Below are 20,338 nucleotides of genomic sequence, written 5' to 3'. Positions count from 1 at the left end.
GAGTCCCGGGCTTTCATAAGGACAAAACAGCTTCGTTTCACACTGAAAACCCTGGGTCTGCCTCCATCCCTGTTTGGAACTTCATTGGCATGTGACGTCCTTCTGTTTCCAAAGTGCTTTCAATAGGAGACACACAGTGTTTCACATCCTGCCAAAGAAAAGCCAGGACCACAACAGGAAGCATGTCAGACGCGGAGGTCGAGCACGGATTGACAGGTGGTAAAAAGCATGGGACTGTCTTGTTACTTCAGAGCACGTGTCGTTACAGACTTGCGTTGTCTGCAGAGAAACAGACTGTGTCTCTGTGTCTCTGTCCCTGGTTATGGTAGGCTCCAAAGGCCGGGTTAGGAAGTCGTCGTAACCGGTCCCTGGTGAAGTGCGGGAAGGGAGGGAGGCTCGTGGCTGTTTCTGAATGGTCAATGTCACGGTCCTCATGTTGTCAGTGACCGGAGGCTTCCTGTTGACAGGAAATAGGGAGGCGGCATTTGCTGTGTTATATTTATGCGCTACATAGTATTTCAAGTAAGATACGATGTTGAAGCTGCCCGGGCCTTATTGTAGACGGACTTGGAAATGGAAACAAAGGTGGCAGGGAGGTTAGACCTGAGTCATACAGGCACCGTCCGCTCTTTGGGGTCACGGAGGCTGGATGTGGCACGTGTGGTCCCAAGCCCTGTGCTTGACAGACTGGGGGTGATCTTTTAGAATGCAGACGACCGCTCTCCCAACCGCCCTTGAGTGTTCAGATACGGAAACTGGAATTCTGTTCAGATGCAAGGTGCCGCTCAGAGAAAGCCGCCAGTGTGTGTCTGCGCCCGCCTCGCTGGCTTCCTTCTGGGAGGTTCCTGAGGGCATCCTGGCCTCTCTAGAAGAGAAAGACAATGACGGCAGGATTGTTGTGTTGTCCTAAGGAGCAGTTCTCCTTTGTTTTGCTTTACAAAAAAAAAAAAAAAGAAAGAAAAAAAAAATCTAGGCGAGGTGCTGAGATAATGGAGAAGATAGCAAGGTCTTGGTTACAGAGAGGTCACGACAATATGTCTAAATAAAATAGAGGCGTCATCTCCCCTCAGAGACAGATCATGAGTGGAATATCCTACCAGGTTTGTAAAACGTGTTCGTGCTATGCTTGTCTTTACCACCTTTGTTCTTTATGTCACTGGGAACTTGTAACGCGTTTGGATTTTAGAGAGTTTACAACTTAACCCCCCCACCCCCGCAATTTTCCTGTTTGTTACTGTTTTATTTACGATTCATTATGTGTTTATTTCTTTTATAGTAAAATCTTACGTTGAATTCAGGAGAGCTGGGATTTTTCCTTTGTGCTTGCTAACAAGGAAACAATTTGTACGAGTCAGACGTGAAGAGAGTTGGTCACTTTTTTCCTTCTTTTTATTCTCATAAAATACACCGTAAAATGTACCGTGGGATCCATTTTGAAGTGCGTGGTTCCGCGGCGCTGAGCACACTCACGAGACGGTGCGACCGTCACCTGCGTCGTCTCCGGAACTTTGCGTGGTAAACTCTGTCCGTGTGACACAGAACGTTCACTCTTAGAGCACGAGTTACGTCTGGGATGTTCAGGTTGGTGCTCGGGACACGCTCATTTCTCATCGCTTCACCTTTGAGTTAAAGGGCGTGATAAGTAAGGTTATGGGGCAGCTGCACCCCAGCCTTGGTAGGTCGGAGCCCCAGTTTACACCTGAGAGCAGGGGAGCCGCCGTGCCCCAGACGCACCACAGACAGGTGTGGTTCTGAGCGGGGCGGCGCCCTCCACACACACCTGAGGGGTGCTTTCCTGAGCTGGGTGGGGATTCACAGGACTCATACTTTCTGCCCCGTTTCGCTCCCAGACTGGAGCTGTCATATGCTTAGAGCAGCCTTCACGAGTCTGAGATGAGTCGATAACCTCTCTCAACACTCTGCTTCCTTATCTACAAAGCAGAGTCATCCGTCTGCGTGATCGGGAGGGACCCCTGCGTCCCTGGACCTGCTTTGTGTCCGTAACTGAGGCTCTGAGCTGCTCCTTTTGCAGAGAAGGAAGGGGAGCAAGAGGCTGTGGACGCAGAATGAACCAGGGAGCGCAAGTCAGACAGACACGAGACAGGCGCCAGGAGGGGATTAGACCCAAGAGAAAGACCTTCTTCCCTGGGTCTGCACAAGGGGACTGTTTATTTAACAGACTTCCATTCTGAGTGTACGCAAACCACGGTTAAGGGAACACACGGCAAGAGCTGGGCAGTTTTCACATGGGGGTGTCATCTTGTGTCCAGGGGCCACGTTCAGCTATGAAACCAGGAAAGCAGCCCAGAAACGGGGTGCGCGGGGGACTGTCTGTGGGCTTCACTCATGACCTCATTTAACTCTCCCCGGCAAAACTTACACCCCTTTATGGCCGAGGAAACGGGGCTAAAGAGAGATGAGAGGATGGGTGCCAGGCAGAGCCGGGGCTCCGACCTGGGGTGTCTGGCTCCAAAGGTCCCTCTTCTTCTCACCTTCTCTGCAAAGCTCCACGCTCCGTCCCTGCCCCCGACCTCCGCACACTTCTGGCCTCAGACTCTGAGTTGCTTACAAAAGACTAGTTTTCGCCCAGCTTCAGGAGGCCGTGGTCTGCACTCCACCCGGTCAGACTCCAGGAGCCCGTGCCTGGGGGGCAGGGCCTGGCGTGGGGTGCCGGGGCTCAGATCCACTGCCTCTCGTGGCTCTGCTTCCCTTTGCAGGGATTCTTAACGAGGTCCTTTCCGTGTGGTGTCAAAGGTGACCTGCCCCAGGTTCAGCAGAAGCAGGTGCAGACGTCCTAGGAAGACGGGGGTTGGGATTGACCATTTTGGGAGCAGCCTTGCTTGTTCTGGAAGCCATCGCTCTGGCGGCGGGGATGCAGAACTCCCTGGCCACGTGTCACACCTGCGGCTTCAGGGCCAGGAGGCACACAGATGGCCGAGCAGACGGAGGCTCAGGAATGCTCTTGGTCCCCCGGGTGCGGCCATCCCAGAGGCCAGCGGGCATCTCAGCAGCAGCAGTGCAGGGACTAAAGGGGCCTGTGGGGTTGCGTTCCCAGGTCTACACTCGTTAGCAGGTGACACTTGGCAGGGCTGTGACTGATCACAGTGACGTCCTGTGTACTACAGCCGTTGTAAGACCACAACTAACAATGAGACCAAATAACTAGAAATTGGATTCTTGGGTTTCTAGTTCTAAGAAGTAACTTTCAGCCTTGGCGACGGAGTGGATGATTAAATTTGATGGGAAAAGTTTTCCCCCATCACAGCGATTTCATAATCTCGTGGCATTGACTGTGTGTCTTGGGTGTGAAATGGGGAGACCCTTTCAGCCTTTGCTTTGGTCAGGGTCTGTCTTTCTGTGTATTTGGTATGGACAGAAGTGACATTTAGTAAGTGGCTTTTGTCAGGTGCTAGATGTGTCACATAAGCCAGCTCGTGTCGTCCTCTCAAAAGCTGGAGGGTAAGTGGTATTTTAAGCATTTCATAGGTTGTTTGGGCAGCTGTAGGGGTTGGGCAACATTTTCTGGCTTTTCCCACACCTTAGATAATTAGAGAAGGCCAAAAAGAGTCTGCTATCAGTACAACAATTTCATGCACAATCTTAGTCAAAGAAGTTCGAGCAAATTATCCTAATTGTCACAGATCTAAAGAGAGTTGACTTCATATTCTTTAGGACTATAACTATTCCGCTGAATGATGACTTCTTAACGATGAAAACTGTCATGCCAGGTCTTGTTTATTTTTGCTTTGACACGGAGAAAGAGTGCTGCAGGAGTCCGAAACAGTCTGTGTGACACAGAGAATTCAGTTGTTTGGAGGGTGGGTGTAGAGCTGACACAGAAAGCTCTGTCCTGCACCCCCATTTGGAAGGAAAGTTCAAACCTCTGAGGTAGAATGAAAGCTCCTACATGAGGGAAGATGGTGCTTTACAAAAATGAGGTAACGTGCGTCTTGATATGTTTTGAAATAAGTGAGTAAGTTTAGGAAAGCCTGGGCTGGCCGGGCGTGCGGGTGACCACCCCGAGCCTCTTTGTCTGTTACCTTCTCCTGGAAGGCGTGTGTTGTCCTGCGCGTTCTGTTATTGTCTGGGAGTCTGTTTAAGAAAAGGATATGTGAGCTTTCTGTTCACTGGTTTAGGTTTTGTTCTGTTCAGCTCCGGGGACCTGGGCTGTGGGGTCTGTCCCAGGGCCTCTGCCAGTAGCCGGACTCCTGCAGCTCGCGGCCTGGCTCCTTCCAGCTGCTTCCGCAGTAGCCTGGCAGGAGTTAGCATGAGGTGCACTCAGGAGCTGGTCTGGCCGGCTCGGACATCAAACCATTTCAGGAACATTTTCTTATAATGAACCCTGAGGGCTGGGCTTTTCTGTGTCTTCCTGGGTGTTTGCCATCACCAGAAACTCTGTCTCTTCCCAAACTAAACTCACTTTCTAACAAAACAAACAGTTCCAAACACCTGTGCCCTCCCCCCAAACCCCTGTGTGTGCCCGTTTTCCCAGCCGTTCTCTGTACACTGATCTTCCACGCTGCCCTTCCCCCGCTCCAGCAGCACACACAGATCCCAGCAACTCCAAACACTTCTTATCTAACCATTGTCTTCCTTCCCGTCGCCACAAGTAGTGCCCGTCTGCAGCCCTCCCTCCGATCCTGTGGGCACTCCCTTGGCGGTACTTGGCTTCCCAAGGTAAAGCCGTGGCCCAGCCGCCAGCCTCCGTTCCCTGTCCTCTGATGCTCTCTCTCCCGTCCTTAGCCGTGGCTTCCCACTCTCCCTCTGCGCGTGGGTCCTGACGTCCCGTCCCCGTTGCGATCATTCCCGTCACTCTACTTGGATAAACTTACTGGTCATAATATTCATTTTGCCTAAACTTATACCTGGTGTTATTTCTCACAGGGCATCTCATTTCCTTCTTTATTTCCCCCAAAGACTCATAGTTTATTCCCATGAGATTTAATGTTACTACTTCAAGTGAAGGAGGCTGCTTTTAGTGTTGCCTGTGGGACATTTAACTTTGTAACCAATGTTGCGAGCATACCTTGTTGCGAGCATACCTTGAACGTGCTCACGACTCGTGATCTTGTTTATAAATGTCCCTTTTAGCCAAATGCCCTTGGTTAGAAAAAAAGGACACAAATAGCTGACGTCACTGACGTGTAAGTTTTTAATTTTCTATAACAGCGCTCATTCTGTAGATACTTGAAAGTGTGTTTCGTTTGCTTTGCCTGGGAATCGATGACCCACAGAAATCTGTTTGGGACCCGTCAGGATAACATCAAAAAGAGTCTAAAGCTACAAAAGTGTATTTTAACAAAGGAAAACTAAGTGCGTTTCAGGTGGTGGGTGCTTTTTTATCTTTCTCGTAATTAAAGTAGAAGGAAGGCACGCGTGTGTGAAGCTTTGGTGACAGAGCGTGGAGAAATGACTTACGACGACCGTGCCTGCGGCAGCAGTTCCAAAAGGCCAGGGCGCTTTGCAGACCACGTCTGCACACCTGTTTTCCCTTCCCTACGGACCCTTGAATGCCGAGGCCTGGCTTTCAAGTTCCTTAGGGTTTCTCAATCCCCTCAGACCTCACCTTCAGTTCACATTCACGTGACCTTGTGTATTTGTCTTGGTCCTGTGTCTACAGCTATTTCCACTACGAATTCTGCTCTGAAACATTGAAAATATGGACTTCAAAGTCGGTGGCGCTGCGCCAAGCATGCTTCTTCTAGAGATGAATGGAAATGCTCGTGACACAGGACAAAGTCAAGGCCCATGAACTTAAACAGGATGCGGGGTGCCTTGGGGGAGGCCCAGCTTGTTCGGGTTTGTAGTCAGAAAAGAAAGCCTCACACTGAAATGAAAACAAACGGGTTTTGCCTCATGGGTGAAGCCATTCCCATGGGACACCGTCGGGGTGGGGGGGGCACGTCTCACCTCAACTCCCGCTCCTGCCACGGGTGCTGCTGGCGCGTCCTTGGCTGCAGGGGGCTCCTGGGGCCTTCTCCTTAGTGCTGAGTGGGGCCGAAACCCACATTTGTCATGTCCGCCTGAGCTCAGCATCGCTTGTGTCTTCAGGAAGATGGCAGACATTTGGATGGGTTGGGAGCAAAAAGTGTAGGTTCACGACGGGCTGACTACACATCGCATTGCCTGTTATAGAGAGGCTATGCGGGGTCCTGGCTTCCCCTGGCAACACGGGGAGACTTTGATTCCTTGTGTTGTGTCGTAAGGAACTCTTATATAATGCCTGATACACACATTAGCACGTACTAAATGTTACTGTCATCCTTGATGGACTGACTCATTTTTGCTGGTTTGCAGATGAGAATCTGTCCCTATCTAGATCCCCAAAGAAGATTTAAACTTCCAGTGGGTTTTCTATCCATTGGGAAGATGGCCGTGTGCGAGATGGTGAATTTGTTCAAAACCAGCCTTTGGCTAGAATCCCATTCCATTCAAAGCAAGAAATGCCTCCAGTGTGCTGACCCCCGGGAAGGAAAGGACCACGCGTAGATCAGGGTGGTTGGCAAAGTGTGTGAAGGACGCCAGAATTGTCTGTCTGTAGGGAGGCGTGAGGTGTTTACAAAGCAGTGAGGGGCCGAGCTGCAGGGCAGCGGTTCACTTGGAGGGAAAAGAAAAGGTTGGAATAGTCAGGTGGGACCACACTGTGGCGTTTCATCATCCCCAGGTTAATGATTTGCAGGGTGGGTTGGAGTGGGGAGTGACATGGGTGGGGCAGCTTCTGCAGATAGAGCAGGGGAGAAGGCAGGCCTGGGAGAGGAGAGGAAATGGGGAGGAGGGAGAGGGGAGGAGGGGTGAGGAGGGGAGGGGGAGAGGGGAGGAGGGGTGAGGAGGGGAGGGGAGACAGGAGGAGGGGTGAGGAGGGGAGGGGGAGCGGAGAGGAGGGGTGAGGAGGGGAGGGGGAGAGGAGAGGAGGGGTGAGGAGGGGAGGGGAGACGGGAGGAGGGGTGAGGAGGGGAGGGGGAGAGGAGAGGAGGGGTGAGGAGGGGAGGGGACAGGCAATGGGGGATGGAGTTCTGCCCTGGGAAGAAGGCAGACACCGGGGAGGAAGCTGGGAAGTGCATGCAGTTAGCAGGAGTCAGAGGCAGGCCATGGAGGGAAAGCAGGTCAGCCATCAGGAGCGGGACACCTGCCCCCTCAGCGACCACGGAATGATACACAGGAACCAGAAGGACAGGGCAGAACTGGTAGGGGGGTGTCATCACCCTGCTGGTGACGTACATCAGCGCTCTCCTCAGCCGTGCGCACGTGTGCATCCCACACGTCTGGGACGCCTTCCGTGGTGTGTGGACAAGCACTTACGTCCGTGGGGAACACACCCGGGAGAGCGTGGCCTGCCTGTCACGTGACCCTTTACCAGCCTGAAAATTGGGAGAGAATGGATTCAGAAACCACTGGTGGAGACTTGGGAGGGTTTAGCCCGAGAAGAGGCTAAGGAAAATATAATTACCTTGAAATCAATCATCTCCCAGTACCTCTTCTACTACAGGTTAATATCTTTCATGTTATTAAAACCTCACTTGAAGGGCTCTTCATTACAGTATTAGGATTTGCCAGGCACGTCTTTGTTTTTACGTCAGAAATACATTTAGGATTATCAAAGGAACCGCAAAGAGGGAGAAAGAGGAAAGGAAATGACCTTGTAAATACCGAATGAAATGTATAGTGCACTTACTGAGTTCGTTGTCCAGAAAACACACGTCCTGCTCATTATTTTTGCAAACTGTTGTACAAGATGGCATCTCAGTCACGTAATCCTGAGCTGGGCCCCTACCACGGTTTCTGTGACGTTCACGTTCGTGTTAAGCTAAGGTGGACAAATGAGGTGATGGTGTTTTTAAACTGTGCGAGCTTTGTGAGTTTAAGACAGTGTGGGTTTTGTGTTTTTCTTCCATTCTTCGCTAACGGCACGCGACCTCTGACCCTTGCAGGTACGGCGTGAGTCCGGAGAACATTATTCTGTACGGTCAGAGCATTGGAACCGTCCCCACCGTAGACCTGGCCTCCCGGTACGAGTGTGCGGCGGTCATTCTCCACTCGCCTCTCATGTCCGGCTTGCGCGTGGCTTTTCCCGACACCAGGAAAACGTACTGTTTCGATGCTTTCCCCAGGTAAGCCCCCAGCGGGACGACCGGCCTCCGTGACCTGACACCATTAACTGGGGGCGTCTGATAAATGTTTACTGCACGCAGCCACCCATCCCACGTGTGTGTGCGCCTCAGGGCACGTGGAGGTGAGGGTGACACACACACACCAGCAGGGAACTTTGTCCTGTGGGCCTGACTCATTTGTAAAAACCCACCAGGTGACCTGTGAGGACGTTACTCGTACCCATATCCAGGCTTTGCTGAGTCAGCGGTACGTACAGGATGGAAAGGACCCACGTACCGGGAAGGAACTTCCGGTTCAGTGTTCATTCATTCGTGCAGATGGACGTGCGTGGCTGAACCACGAACAGCTAATGCAGACAGTGTGTGACACAGCAGTTAGAGGGGGTCCACACTCAGTGGGCACCGCACGTGTCCACAGCTGTGAAACCTCTCCTCTTTCAGCCGGACAGGACAGCATAGCTACGGGCGAGGTGAAGTGAGCTGCTCGCAAGCCAGGGAATAACACAGGCACCGTGGGAGGGAAAGCACCCCCCCCCCCGCAGCCCCACACCCCAGAGAACCACTCATTTCACCTGCTCTCCTGCTGTGGCCAGAAGACCTCGCCCCCCTGCGGAGGGGCTGCACCCCCCACGGGCAGCGTGGGACCCCGAGCCCATGCCAGCCCAGCCCGTTTTCTAGTCCCCACTAACAGAAGGAAGGACAGTGGGTGACTGGACTGTAGACACAGAAGAACAGGCACCGTGGTTCCTCCAATACCTCTGTTGGAAAATGTTCCCTGTGGTTTTTTTAATCCGAGTCGAGGACAGCATGTTTGCTAAAAGCTCGGCCCCTGAAACTTTTCCCCTGGTGCGTTGCTAACACGCTCTCAGGCTGTCCAACCGCAGGCCCGGCCGGCTCACGTGGTCGTGTGTGTAGAAAAGGCAGAAATAATGGACAGTTTTAGGACTTTCATTGACCCATTAATTGCTCTCATCTGCTATTGCTAGGGAGGAAAAAAGAACCTCATTTGGTTACATAAACCTCTGTCACGTAGCCTCTCTCGATTCATTAGAAGACACCCTTCCTGTAACATATGGGTGAACCTCAGCTCCGGGCAGTTTGTACCAGGATTCAGTGGAATTCAGCTTCTTGGGAAAGTTGAGGAGCTGCAGGTTTCCAGTGGTGTGGCAGGAATGCCAAGCGGGCTGGTGGGCGTCTCTAAGTGGCCTTGTTTGTGCTGAACTGGCAACGAGAGGCCAATTTGTTGAAAGGGAGCGTATTTGTGGGAGGCCAGGCGAGGAGTTACCCTGGCAACAACATGAATGGGTTTTTTCCTGACTCTTAAATGAGCATATACCTGAAAACACAGCCATGCCCACTGACTGTGGCTTCTTCATGAATAGGAAACCAGCAGCTAACCTTTACCGGGTGTGTCTGATACGCCAGGCATTGGGCTAAACATTGTCTCAGGCTCGGAAACAGCCTCAAGAAGTTGGTCAAGTGACAGGACTCGTTACAGGTTAGGAAACTGAGGCTTAGAGAGAGTTCAGCGTGTTGCTTAAGGCAAGTCGGTGCTGGAGACAGACAGAAAAGGCCATGCCTTCTCTTCAATCCCCTGGAGAATTCGTATGACAGATTCCAAATCGCGAAGTCACACTGACTTTCGTCATCGATGGAATCTGGTAAATGTTTTTCTAATCGCGTCTACTGCTACCAAAGGCATTGCAAAATTGTCTCTGTGTTTTCCTTTCTTCGTAAAGGTGGGTCCCTTCCCGTTTCCTTTTAGTGTTAAGAAAATAAAGGAGTGCTGCAGATTCTTTGGCCTGGCAGTTTATTTTCTTTTACCCGCTTTCCATTTAGAATCAGACGGTGGCATTTAACTTCCGATACACCCTCCAGACGGTAGAGAGAGCTTCTTCTAAACTGCAGAGTGGAGCGCAGCCCCTTCTGTCAGTAAATATCGTTTTAATGGAATATAATTGGACTTGCATTCTTACAAGAAGAAGTCACTTTAGAATGAAATGCAGGGGGAAAGCAGGCTTGTAAACAAGATTCCCAATCTGCAAAACTGGGTGCCGCGTCCATGGCTGTGATCCTGGCCAGTGACAGGCCTGCTGAGGTTTTGCCGTCTTCCTGGACGTCTTGAAGTGGTTGGTGGCTTCCTGAGCTGTTCAGAAAGGCTGTGGAGGCCCCTGGGGTGTGGGCGTGAGGTCCCACCTCCGCGTTATCTCCACAACCTCTTGTCTGTTGTTTCATCATCTCTGAGCTTCAGTTCCCTCCTTGGTTAAACAGAGATGGTCTTTCTCATTGTGTCTCGCTGAAGAGTCAATGAGGTTTTGTATGCAAAGGGCAAAGCTCCTGACTGAGGTAAGTGTTTAACAAATGTGAACTGTTCCTTTTAACAAAAAGGTCCCTACAGAGAATACCCGCTCACCAGTTCATGCCCCTTTGTAACTGTGACCAAAGATGGAGAGAGAGGGACTTGGGCAGGCGGACAGGTGGGTCGGAGCCGGCCCTCTCTTAGTCTGCTCTGAGGTTAAATGACCTCCCTCGGAGAAGTCGCCTACACACCCAACCCAGCAAGGCTTCGAGTGTCTTGAATTCCTTTTGGGGAAATGTTTTTAGAGGCTGTGGCACATTCTTTTGAAGATCCTCAAATATTCCTCCTTTGAGGATAGATTGGATTTTTGTAAACAGTCAGAGATTACTCAGAATCGAGTGTAGGCATTACATTAACTTTTCAAGCTAAGTGGTCCAGTTTTTTAAATCAAACGTGAGGCATTAGTTTTTAGTGTGCAATGTGGTTTGCGAGGGCCGTGTTGATTGATCATGAAGAAAAGTCCTGAAAACCTAAGGGCTGGGGATCAAAGGAGACGTTCGTTCAGACATGCTGAGTTCTGGCTTGTTTGTTGTTTTTAAAATCCTCTCTCAAAAATACGAATGCAGCGGAAATAAGAGCTACTGGATGGTTAGTCTGATGGCTCTCAGGAGCTCTGCTTTTTAATACTACCCTTTAACAAAACACAGTGGCCAAAGGCAGTGTGGTTTTCTCGTTTGGGCCCTGGGACAGAAAAAGGACATCAGGGGAGAACAGCGACAGTCCACATACGGTCTGGAGTTGAGTTACTAGCTGCACCGACATGTCTTTGTTTTGACAAAGGTACCGAGACGATGTCCAGTGCTGACCTTAGGAGACAGATTAGGGGCATAGAGGAACACTGTACTATCTTTGCACCTTTCCGGTAAATCCAAAAGTATTCCAAAATGAAAAGTTTAGTTTTTAAAAAACGAAATTCGTAGGACAGTGGTGGGGGCGGGAAATCCCTTGCTTGTGGACACGGATTCTGTTACTTGTGACGTTGTCTGAGCATAAAACTAAAGGAGACCTTTTTCTCCCCCTCCCCCTTTTCTGTTTGCAGCATTGACAAGATATCTAAAGTCACCTCTCCTGTGTTGGTCATTCATGGGACAGAGGATGAGGTCATTGATTTCTCCCACGGCCTGGCCATGTACGAGCGCTGTCCCCGAGCCGTGGAGCCCCTGTGGGTTGAAGGGGCCGGGCATAACGACATAGAGCTTTATGCACAATACCTAGAAAGACTAAAACAGTTCATATCTCACGAACTTCCTAATTCCTGAAGACAACTTGATTTTACCTCATTTACTGTGAACACAAAAGTCCTCTGTTTTGCACACGCTTTAACTGGATAGTGCTAATGGCACGTGGACCACAGGACGTGCCGGCCTGTTGGGTGTTCTAATCAAACAGTCTTGTATCTAGAGGTTTTCTACTCATTCACACACTCCATTACACCGAACTATTGTGATTTCCAGCTTCATTACCTTTCAGGAGTGGGACTGAGAGCTGAGGGTGGGGCCGGGCCTCTCGTGCTGTAGACAGGATGGTCCCATCTGGGTCTCCACCTCACCCATCACTGACGATTCATTCCTGCAGGACACCGCCCTCCCTCCCCAAATGTTCTCAGTATTTGACAGCAGTCCTTTCAGCCACTAGATTCATGGGGTCCGCCCATTTGTGAAGCTGTGATAGACTAACTGGAAAACTATGGTGATGAAAATTCCTTTGTTAACTTTTGTCAACATGCCAGTTTTTCCCACAAACAGATCATTGGAAGGGTAATTTACTGGAAATATCACAAACAGCTTCATCAACTGGAACCACAGAATATAACTGGAATATTCTTCAACAAAAGGAAACTGGGGTTTTTTTTTTAAGTGTAAATTTATTACTAGTCAACAGAGTTTTCATATTTTGATTGTCTGGTTGGTCTAACAAAGAGCCTAGCCGACTTTCCTTCTGCAAAGTCTGCCTTATAGGCTTTTTTAAAGTCCTGTACATAGTTGCAATTACATTGTGCATAGATTCTTAATGGGTAGTCGTCTTTTGTCAGGATACAATGAACTGCAGATTCCTTGTTTGTAATGTAAATGATTGGATACATTTTGTTAATATGTTTTTATTCCTATGTTTTGCTATTAAAAATTTTATAACATTTGCAGGACAAAAAAAATTCCAAGTTTATGCTTTGAAGAATTTATGTAATTAAAATTTCACTAAACTAATCTTTTTAGTTTAGCAGTTATTTGGGTTTTGACACTGGAGTTGCATCAAATAAGCCTCAGAAATGTTAAGATGCTTAAAATTACTACACTGCTTGTATTGGTTGGGATTTGGGTTTGGAGGTTTTCTTGGTTTTATTTAAAAGAATTTTTTTTTCCAAATTTAAAAGCCTTAAATGTACTGTAAGCCTCAGATCATTGTACAGCTGGATTGCAGCCGATGGCCGGTTTGTGTACTGTTGCTTGGATGCGGCTCAGCGGTTGGTCATGGAATAAAGGATGCATGATCAGGATTTGGGGCTCGTGCAGTTTTTCCTTCATCTGTCCATCAAAGAAAATAGCAAGTAAGAAAACAATGTTTTGTCTTGATTTGAGAGGAAACCCTTGGGGCTTAACACACTTTACCACCTTTCTGAAGGTGTATGGTGTTCTTCGGCAAGAGACCTTAGATTGCTTTTGGAATAAGCCATGATATAAAACATGCAGCAGGAAAGGGCAGATGGAACCCAAATCAAGTAGGCAATGGATTCTGGGATGTGGACCAATCTTCCAACGACAAACAACTAACGTACTGAAGAAAATGGAAACACCTTCTGAAACGGATGCATGAGCTAGTAAGGAAATAAGACTATGGTTGCCCATGCCAAGTAGGTAAGAACCATGGGGAAGAGGTACGTTGCAAACTGTTTTTTTCTTGGAAGGAATTTACTGGACCAGGTTAACCTGAGAATTGGTTTCCCATCAATTGAAGCTCAGGAGACAGTAGAGGAAACCTGGAGCACCCTCCACAAAGGGGAGACTAATTGGAAACAGGCCTCTCTTAGGGAAAATCATAATGTTTCTCGGTAGACGTAGGAAACATTTGATGGAATCCCATGTCCCATCATGATTAAAAACTAATAAAAACTCTTATAAAACCAGGAATAGAAGGAAACGTGTATAGAGATTATCTCCAAACAAGCGTTGCAGTGAGTGGTTAAACAACAGAATTATTCCATATTAAATCGAGAATTAGCTGTAGTACCCACTACCCTCACTTCTGCTCAGAATTCCACAAAAGACCCTTGCAAATGCAGTAGGGTGAAAAAAAATGAAAACCGTATATAAGACATGGGGAAAAAAGGGCTACGTTCTAAAACTGGATTATTGTGGTGGCACAACTCACTAAACTTACCAGAAAATCATTCAAATGTGCACTTAAAAGGGGGTGGATTTTATGATATGTAGATTATACCTTCATAAAAACTTTTTTTTTTTTTTTTAAGATTTTACTGGGGAAGGGGAACAGGACTTTATTGGGGAACAGCATGTACTTCCAGGCCTTTTTTCCAAGTCAAGTTGTTGTCCTTTCAGTCTTAGTTGTGGAGGGCGCAGCTCAGCTCCAGGTCCAGTTGCCGTGCTAGTTGCAGGGTCACAGCCCACCATCCCTTGTGGGAGTCAAACCGGCAACCTTGTGGTTGAGAGGACGCGCTCCAACCAACTGAGCTCCATCCAGGGGCTCAGCAGCAGCTCAGCTCGAGGTGCTGTGTTCAATCTTAGTTGCAGGGGGCGAAGCCCACCATCCCTTGCGGGACTCGAGGAATTGAACCGGCAACCTTGTGGTTGAGAGCCCACTGGCCCATGTGGCAATCGAACCGGCAGCCTTCGGAGTTAGCAGCATGAAGCTCCAACCGCCTGAGCCACTGGGCCAGCCCATAAAATTTTTTAAATGAAATAGAAAATAAATGAAACAATTTTAGTCCCAGAGTGTGATGGTCTGTGTAGAACTTCTGAAAGTATTGTAAACAAACCAGTGCATTTGTAAAGGCACTGGAGAGAAAAAGGTAAACAGTTTGCAAACCGCAGAGATGCTGCCTCCAGCAAAGACCAAAGGGGTCCTCCCCCAGACCAAGGGGAGGCCATTTTTTATACAGCAACTTCCCTCCCAGGTCTCCAGGAAGGTCTATGTCACATAAACGAGGTGTCCAAAGTGAACGGTTCTGACCGTCCAAATCGAGCGGTCTTCATCGGTGGACATTCCGGTTCTGGTCGGTTGTTACTGGGCACTTCCGACTGGACCGGGCACGGGCGCCGGAAGTGAGGGGCAGAGCGCCGGAAGTGGGGCACAGAGCGCCGGAAGTGGGGCACCACGGGAAAGCCGAGAGTTCAGTCAGAGGTTCTTCCCGGTACCTGGCGTGTTCGCGAGGAGTTCCTCTCAGCAGATGACCGTTGGACTCTCATTATTTACACAATTTGGGACCTCGGTTGACCACGGGGACTCCATCTCAGCAGGTAAATTCCTTCTCGGGGTTCACGTCAAACGAATCTCTCTTCCCAGGGTCCATCTACAAATTATTAGGTTTGGTAATTGAGCTAGCTACCGTTGTTTCCCCAAAAATAAGACCTAGCCGGACCATCAGCTCTAATGTGTCTTTTGGAGCAAATATTAATATAAGACCCTGTGGGGACAGAGCCAGGAGCGCAGTTTCCAGGCTCTCGCCCTCACGTGGAAAGGCGCTCACTCGGGTAGTAGATGGCCATCAACTATGATTGCATGGCCGTCAGCTGTGGCTAGTTGGCTGACACCTGTAACCAGTGAGCCACTGGCCACTAATATAACCGCTGTGGCTATGCCAGCAGCAGATGGGGGCCAGCAAGAAGATGATGGCTGAGCCTGCAAGCGCGGATTGCAGTTAGCAAGTGGGGTTGGTTGGCAGAGAAGCGGACGGCAGGTTGCGGATCGTGTAGCTCCTGCTTCCTGTGTCTCCAACCCAGCCACCAGCGAGAATATAGTGGTATGACTCCCCTTTCTATGGCTCCGTGGGTGTTCCTTTTTGGCCTCACCATGTCCTGCGTTCTTATGTGAGGAGTGGGACAAGAGACCCCGCAGGCCACCCCACCTGACACATGGTACAGCGAGCAGGGTACCCCGCACGACAGACCCCATCTTATTTTACTTTAATATAAGACCGGTTCTTATTTTACTGTAATATAAGACCCGGTCTTATATTAATTATTTCTCCAAAGGACGCATTAGAGCTGATGGTCCGGCTAGGTCTTTTCAGGGAAACACGGTACATCGCTGGACACAAAATAAATGTATAAAAATCAATCTTATTTCTACAAATCAGTAAAAAGGTTTAAAATTTAATAAAAAGAAAGATATTTATGATAGCATTAAAAAAATTAAGTATCTGGGAATAATGTAATACCATGTACAAGAAACGTTGCGGCGAAAATTATAAAACTTTTTTGAAAGACAATAAAGACCTAAATTAGTGAGAACTACACCGTGTTTATAAATAAGAAGGCTCACTGTTTTTAATCTATCCTCTCAGAGTAAATCTACAGGGCTCATGTGATTCTAGTCAAAATCGCCACAGGTTTTTCTGTGGAACCTGACAAGGTAATCCTAAAACTTACATAGGAGAGCAGAGCTACGAGCCAGGGCACTTGAAATTCCAGGTGAGAAACCTTAAGACTGAATAGGCGCAGTCCCCCCAGATTCTGGAGCGTGGAAAGGCGTTCCTGGTCCCTGACTCCAGGTAAAATGCTGCTCCCAAGTGCTGCTTCAGTAAGCTGCACTGGCCGGAACGAGCAGTTGTTGTCATTACTGCTTGAAACCACAAAGGAATCAATTTCTAGATGTGATTTATTAAAAATATAAAACTTTAATAGTAAAAAAAAAAAAAGAAAATAGCATAACCTAATGACAAGCTGAGGGGAGCCTAAAGCGTATGGCAGATAATGTAAAAAATAGAGTTGATGATGAGGGCCTTGATTTATTAAAGGACGTGAAGAGACTGTTTATAAGAGATTCTTGTCTGGAATAATCACATAGATTCAATCAAATAGTCAATATATCAAATAGAGATTTAAATAGTGAAATTCCATTGTAAATGATAAAGGTGGTATAATATTTATTTGAAGAGGTGGTTCAATATTTGAAGTGATTATTTGAAATATTTATTTGAAGTTATTTGAAGAGATTATTGCCCATAATACTTACAGATTTAATCAAATAATCTAATGAATATGTCAAATTATAGATTTAAATAATAAAATGCCATCTAAAATTATACAGTTGGTATAAGTATTGAAAGCATATAACCTATTGGTGGTAAAGCTGTGGATAATTGGGCACTTTAAATTTATGTTGTGAGTTTTACGCGCCAAACTGGTACAAACTTTGTAAAGTATACTTTGAATCAAAGCCTGATCTAGCCATGTGGCTTCTAGGAATTTCTTCCTTGGAGGTACTCAGGAGGAAGAGATGAGCTTACGTAGGATGATGACTGCTACAGTTGTCGGTAAGAGTGGAAAGGTGCAGCAATCTAAGTTTCCAGCAGCAGGGATTTAGCTGTTATTGTGTCCGTCTGCACCTCACAAATGTTGCTGGAGAATAATATTGAGTGACAGCAGAATTTCAAGACACATTGTTAAAGGGTAAAACTGGCTGCCAAACAGCTCCTGTGGTATGATTTCCCCTTTTCAGCCTGCCCCTCCACACACCCAAACCTGGACAAAGAGCTGGAAATGCAACCGTGTTAACAGGTGCGCCTCGCCGGGGTGGCGGCTTTCTTGTCTTGTCGTAACTCTTTTTACCTGGGTCAGGGTTCACGTGAAGTGGTGATGAAACAGTATCAGTGAGGTCTTCCGTTACTCTGCAGGTGGTCCCCAACTTACGATGGTTCTATTTAGGGTTTTTCAACTTGACGATGGTGTGAAAGCAATGCGCATTCATAGAAACCGTACTTGGGAGTTTCGTCTTTTCCGGGCCAGCGATGTGCAGTGACACTGTGGAACCCCATTGGATGGCACAGTCTCACTCCTCCAGAAGGTGCTGCTTTTACTGAGGACTTCCCAGGGAGAGCTCCTCCCCTCGTGCGGGAGGCTTGCTAAGCCAGTAGTAGATGACATGCGTGTCAGGAGCACATGCCATGCTGTCCAGCTCCATTGCCGGCCTTGCCCACCAGAGTTTCCGCAGAGAAGACACAGCCCTTCCTGCAGGAGCCTGCCCAGCTGGGTAGGTTCAAGGGCAGAGGGCCGGGGATGCAGCCCTGGAACCAGGAGGCCGGCCTGGCCTTCTCCCTGCTCCTCCCTGAACGGGAAATACATGTAACGTGAAATGTTCCTGTGTAACTAGTGTTAGGTGTGCGGTGCGGGGGCATGAAATGCATTGACACCGTATGAGCCCGTTACCAGCACCCATGTCCAGAATGTTGTCGTCACCCCAAACAAACTGTCCCCATGGAAGACTAACTGCCCTGTCCCCTCCCCTCACACCCCGGCAAGCCACCCTTCTGCTTTGTCCCTGAATCTGACCACTCCAGGGACGTCCGGTAAGTGGGCATTTGTCCTTTCGTGACTGGCCTTTTTCACTTAGCATAATGTCAGGGTTCATCCGTGTGCATTTCATTCCTTTGCAAGGTTGGATACTTTTCTAGTGTATGTATATACTACAGTTTATGTATTTAGCCATCTCTTGATGGACATTTGGGTTGTTTCAACCTTTTGGCTTGTGTGCATAGCGCAGCTGTGAATATGTGTGTACCGTTATCTGCTGGAGACCCTGCTTTGGATTCTTTGGGGTGTATACCCAGGAATGGAGTTGCTGGGTCATACGGGAACGCTGTTTTTAATTTTTGGAGGAAACACCATAATCTGTCATTCTTAACAGGAGTTGTGGGGTCTGTGACCTCTTTGAAATTTCACGCCCTACTTAGGATGTCGGTACCTGTGGATGTTTTTCTGGGGAGAAGGTCTGCAGTTTCAGCAGACTTTTAAAAATATCAGTGATTCTGAAAGATTATAAACAACTCGATAGTATATATAGTTCTTTTTAACCCAATATTTTCAAATGCTGAGCAATGCGAGTGCAGATTTCCGAGGTTTGGGAGCTGAATTTAGCCTGCAGGCAAGCTCAGGGAGGGGCGTGGGTGGTCAGAGCTCCCTGTCGAAGAGCAGAGGTGGGGTGCAGGCCTCACAGGCCGGGGGGTGGGCATGGGGCATGGTGAGACAGCAGGAAGAGTCCGGGTGGGCATGGGGACAGCAGGCCTGGCTGTGAGTTTTTGTGCCATGGCAACCGTGTGACCTTGGGCAAATCTCTTAAGTGCTCTGAGCCTGCTCTTTATCTCTCAAATGGTGGTAATTTATCTCTCAAATGGTGGTAACACCTACTGCACAGTCACAGGAGGGGCAGGTGAAATTCTGTAGGTGCAAGTGCTTTGTGAAGATAATGGGGCCTTGGACCCACTCGGTAAGTGGATGGCCGAGGTCTGGGCTTAGAACAAACCAGAAAACTCTTCGTAAACTGTAGGTGAAGACCGTGGGTGCTGTGGATGCCCTCGCCGTGTGGTTAATAATTACTCTGCTGCTGAATGATTTACCGTTTGGCCGGTCCCGGCTTGTTCATACCTGGCCCTGCCGGGCCTGCCCGAGTGTGGGCGGAGACGGGCTCAGGGCCTTCCCGCCGCACAGATGCTGTCTCCTGTCACAACCCCCCAGCTCTGCAGTCTGGGCTTCCAGGTACCCCTCAGATGGGTCTGCAAGGGCTCGTGTGTCGCTCCTGATCCCACCCAGCACTTTCTGAGATGGCACCTGGCCTGGGCCAGGTTCTCTGGGACCAGGGAGACCCAGGTGGGTGGAGTGGTGCATCCTGTGCCCTGAAGTCTCAGCCAGGGCGAGAGTTGTCTCTGAGGAGAGCAGCACAGGACGTCTGGGCAAGGAAGGGAAGGTGCATTACAGGGGAGCTTGTGCCGAGATGCCCGTGGAAAACATGTTTTGCACTTTAAAGTGTTATCCAAAACAGCGGATAAGACATATTTTATAGTTTAAGGGGGGAAAGAACACCCATATTGCCAGTACTGAACCTAAGAAATAGCGGATTATCAGGACCTTTGACGCTCACTTTCTCCCTCCCCCATTCTCCTCCAGTCCCCGTGCCTTTTCCTCCACACCCCACAGAGTAACCCCTATCCTGAATTTCCTGTTAGTCATACTCTTGCTTTTCTTTGCAGTAAGAGTGTGTGTGGTGAGATCTTTTGGTAGACACTTAGGGTGTCTTCCAGGTTTTTGCTGTTAAAGATACTTTTATGCGCTTCAGGATCTGGTTGCTGCTGCTTAAGCTTGGTTACATGTTAGAATGACCTGAGAAGCTTTTAAAAATATTGATGCCCAGGTCCTCCCCCGAGAGATCGTAATTTAACGGGCCTGGGGTGCTGCCTGGGCAGCTGGACATTGTAAAGCTCAGCAGGGGTTTCCAGTGGGCATATAAATACAGATTTTTTCTTTTAAGTGCAGATTTTGTTCTCAGTACGTCCATAGTGCCCCCCCCCCGAATGTGCATGTCTAAGAAACTTGCAGGTGGTGGTGACCCAGGCCTGTATTTTGAGTATCGCTGTGCCGTCGGGGAACATCCGATCCCCAAATAAGTCAAGCAACTCACCCACCAGCATCAGGCAGAATATCCAGGCATCTGTGCTCTGACTTCGTGAAGTTCTGCCCAAACACTGAATGTGAAATGTTGTCCCTGATTACTCATGAGAATAAGCAACTTTTCACAAATATATGGGCCATTTGTGAGTTCTCTATTGTGACATGTCTGTACATGACACTTGCCCACTTTCCTGATAGAGTTCTGTCTTTGTCATGAGGAATATTCACATATTCGGGATACGAATCCTTTACAG

At 48.7% G+C, this 20,338-nt stretch overlaps 1 protein-coding gene across 1 annotated transcript in view; it reads left to right on the top strand.

Moving 5' to 3' along the window:
• Positions 1-12,959, top strand: part of ABHD17C (abhydrolase domain containing 17C, depalmitoylase) — a 32,083-nt gene extending 19,124 nt beyond the window's left edge. The window contains exons 2-3 of the mRNA XM_033100234.1: positions 7,929-8,108; positions 11,507-12,959. Coding sequence (XP_032956125.1) covers positions 7,929-8,108; positions 11,507-11,726 — 400 coding nt within the window. The 3' untranslated portion in view covers positions 11,727-12,959. The remainder of the gene's footprint in view (positions 1-7,928; positions 8,109-11,506) is intronic.
• The last annotated feature ends 7,379 nt before the right edge of the window (positions 12,960-20,338 follow it).

The sequence above is a fragment of the Rhinolophus ferrumequinum genome, chromosome 28 (assembly GCF_004115265.2).
Source record: "Rhinolophus ferrumequinum isolate MPI-CBG mRhiFer1 chromosome 28, mRhiFer1_v1.p, whole genome shotgun sequence".
Classification (NCBI taxonomy): Eukaryota; Metazoa; Chordata; class Mammalia; order Chiroptera; family Rhinolophidae; genus Rhinolophus; species Rhinolophus ferrumequinum.
This window is presented reverse-complemented; position numbering and strand designations above follow the sequence as displayed.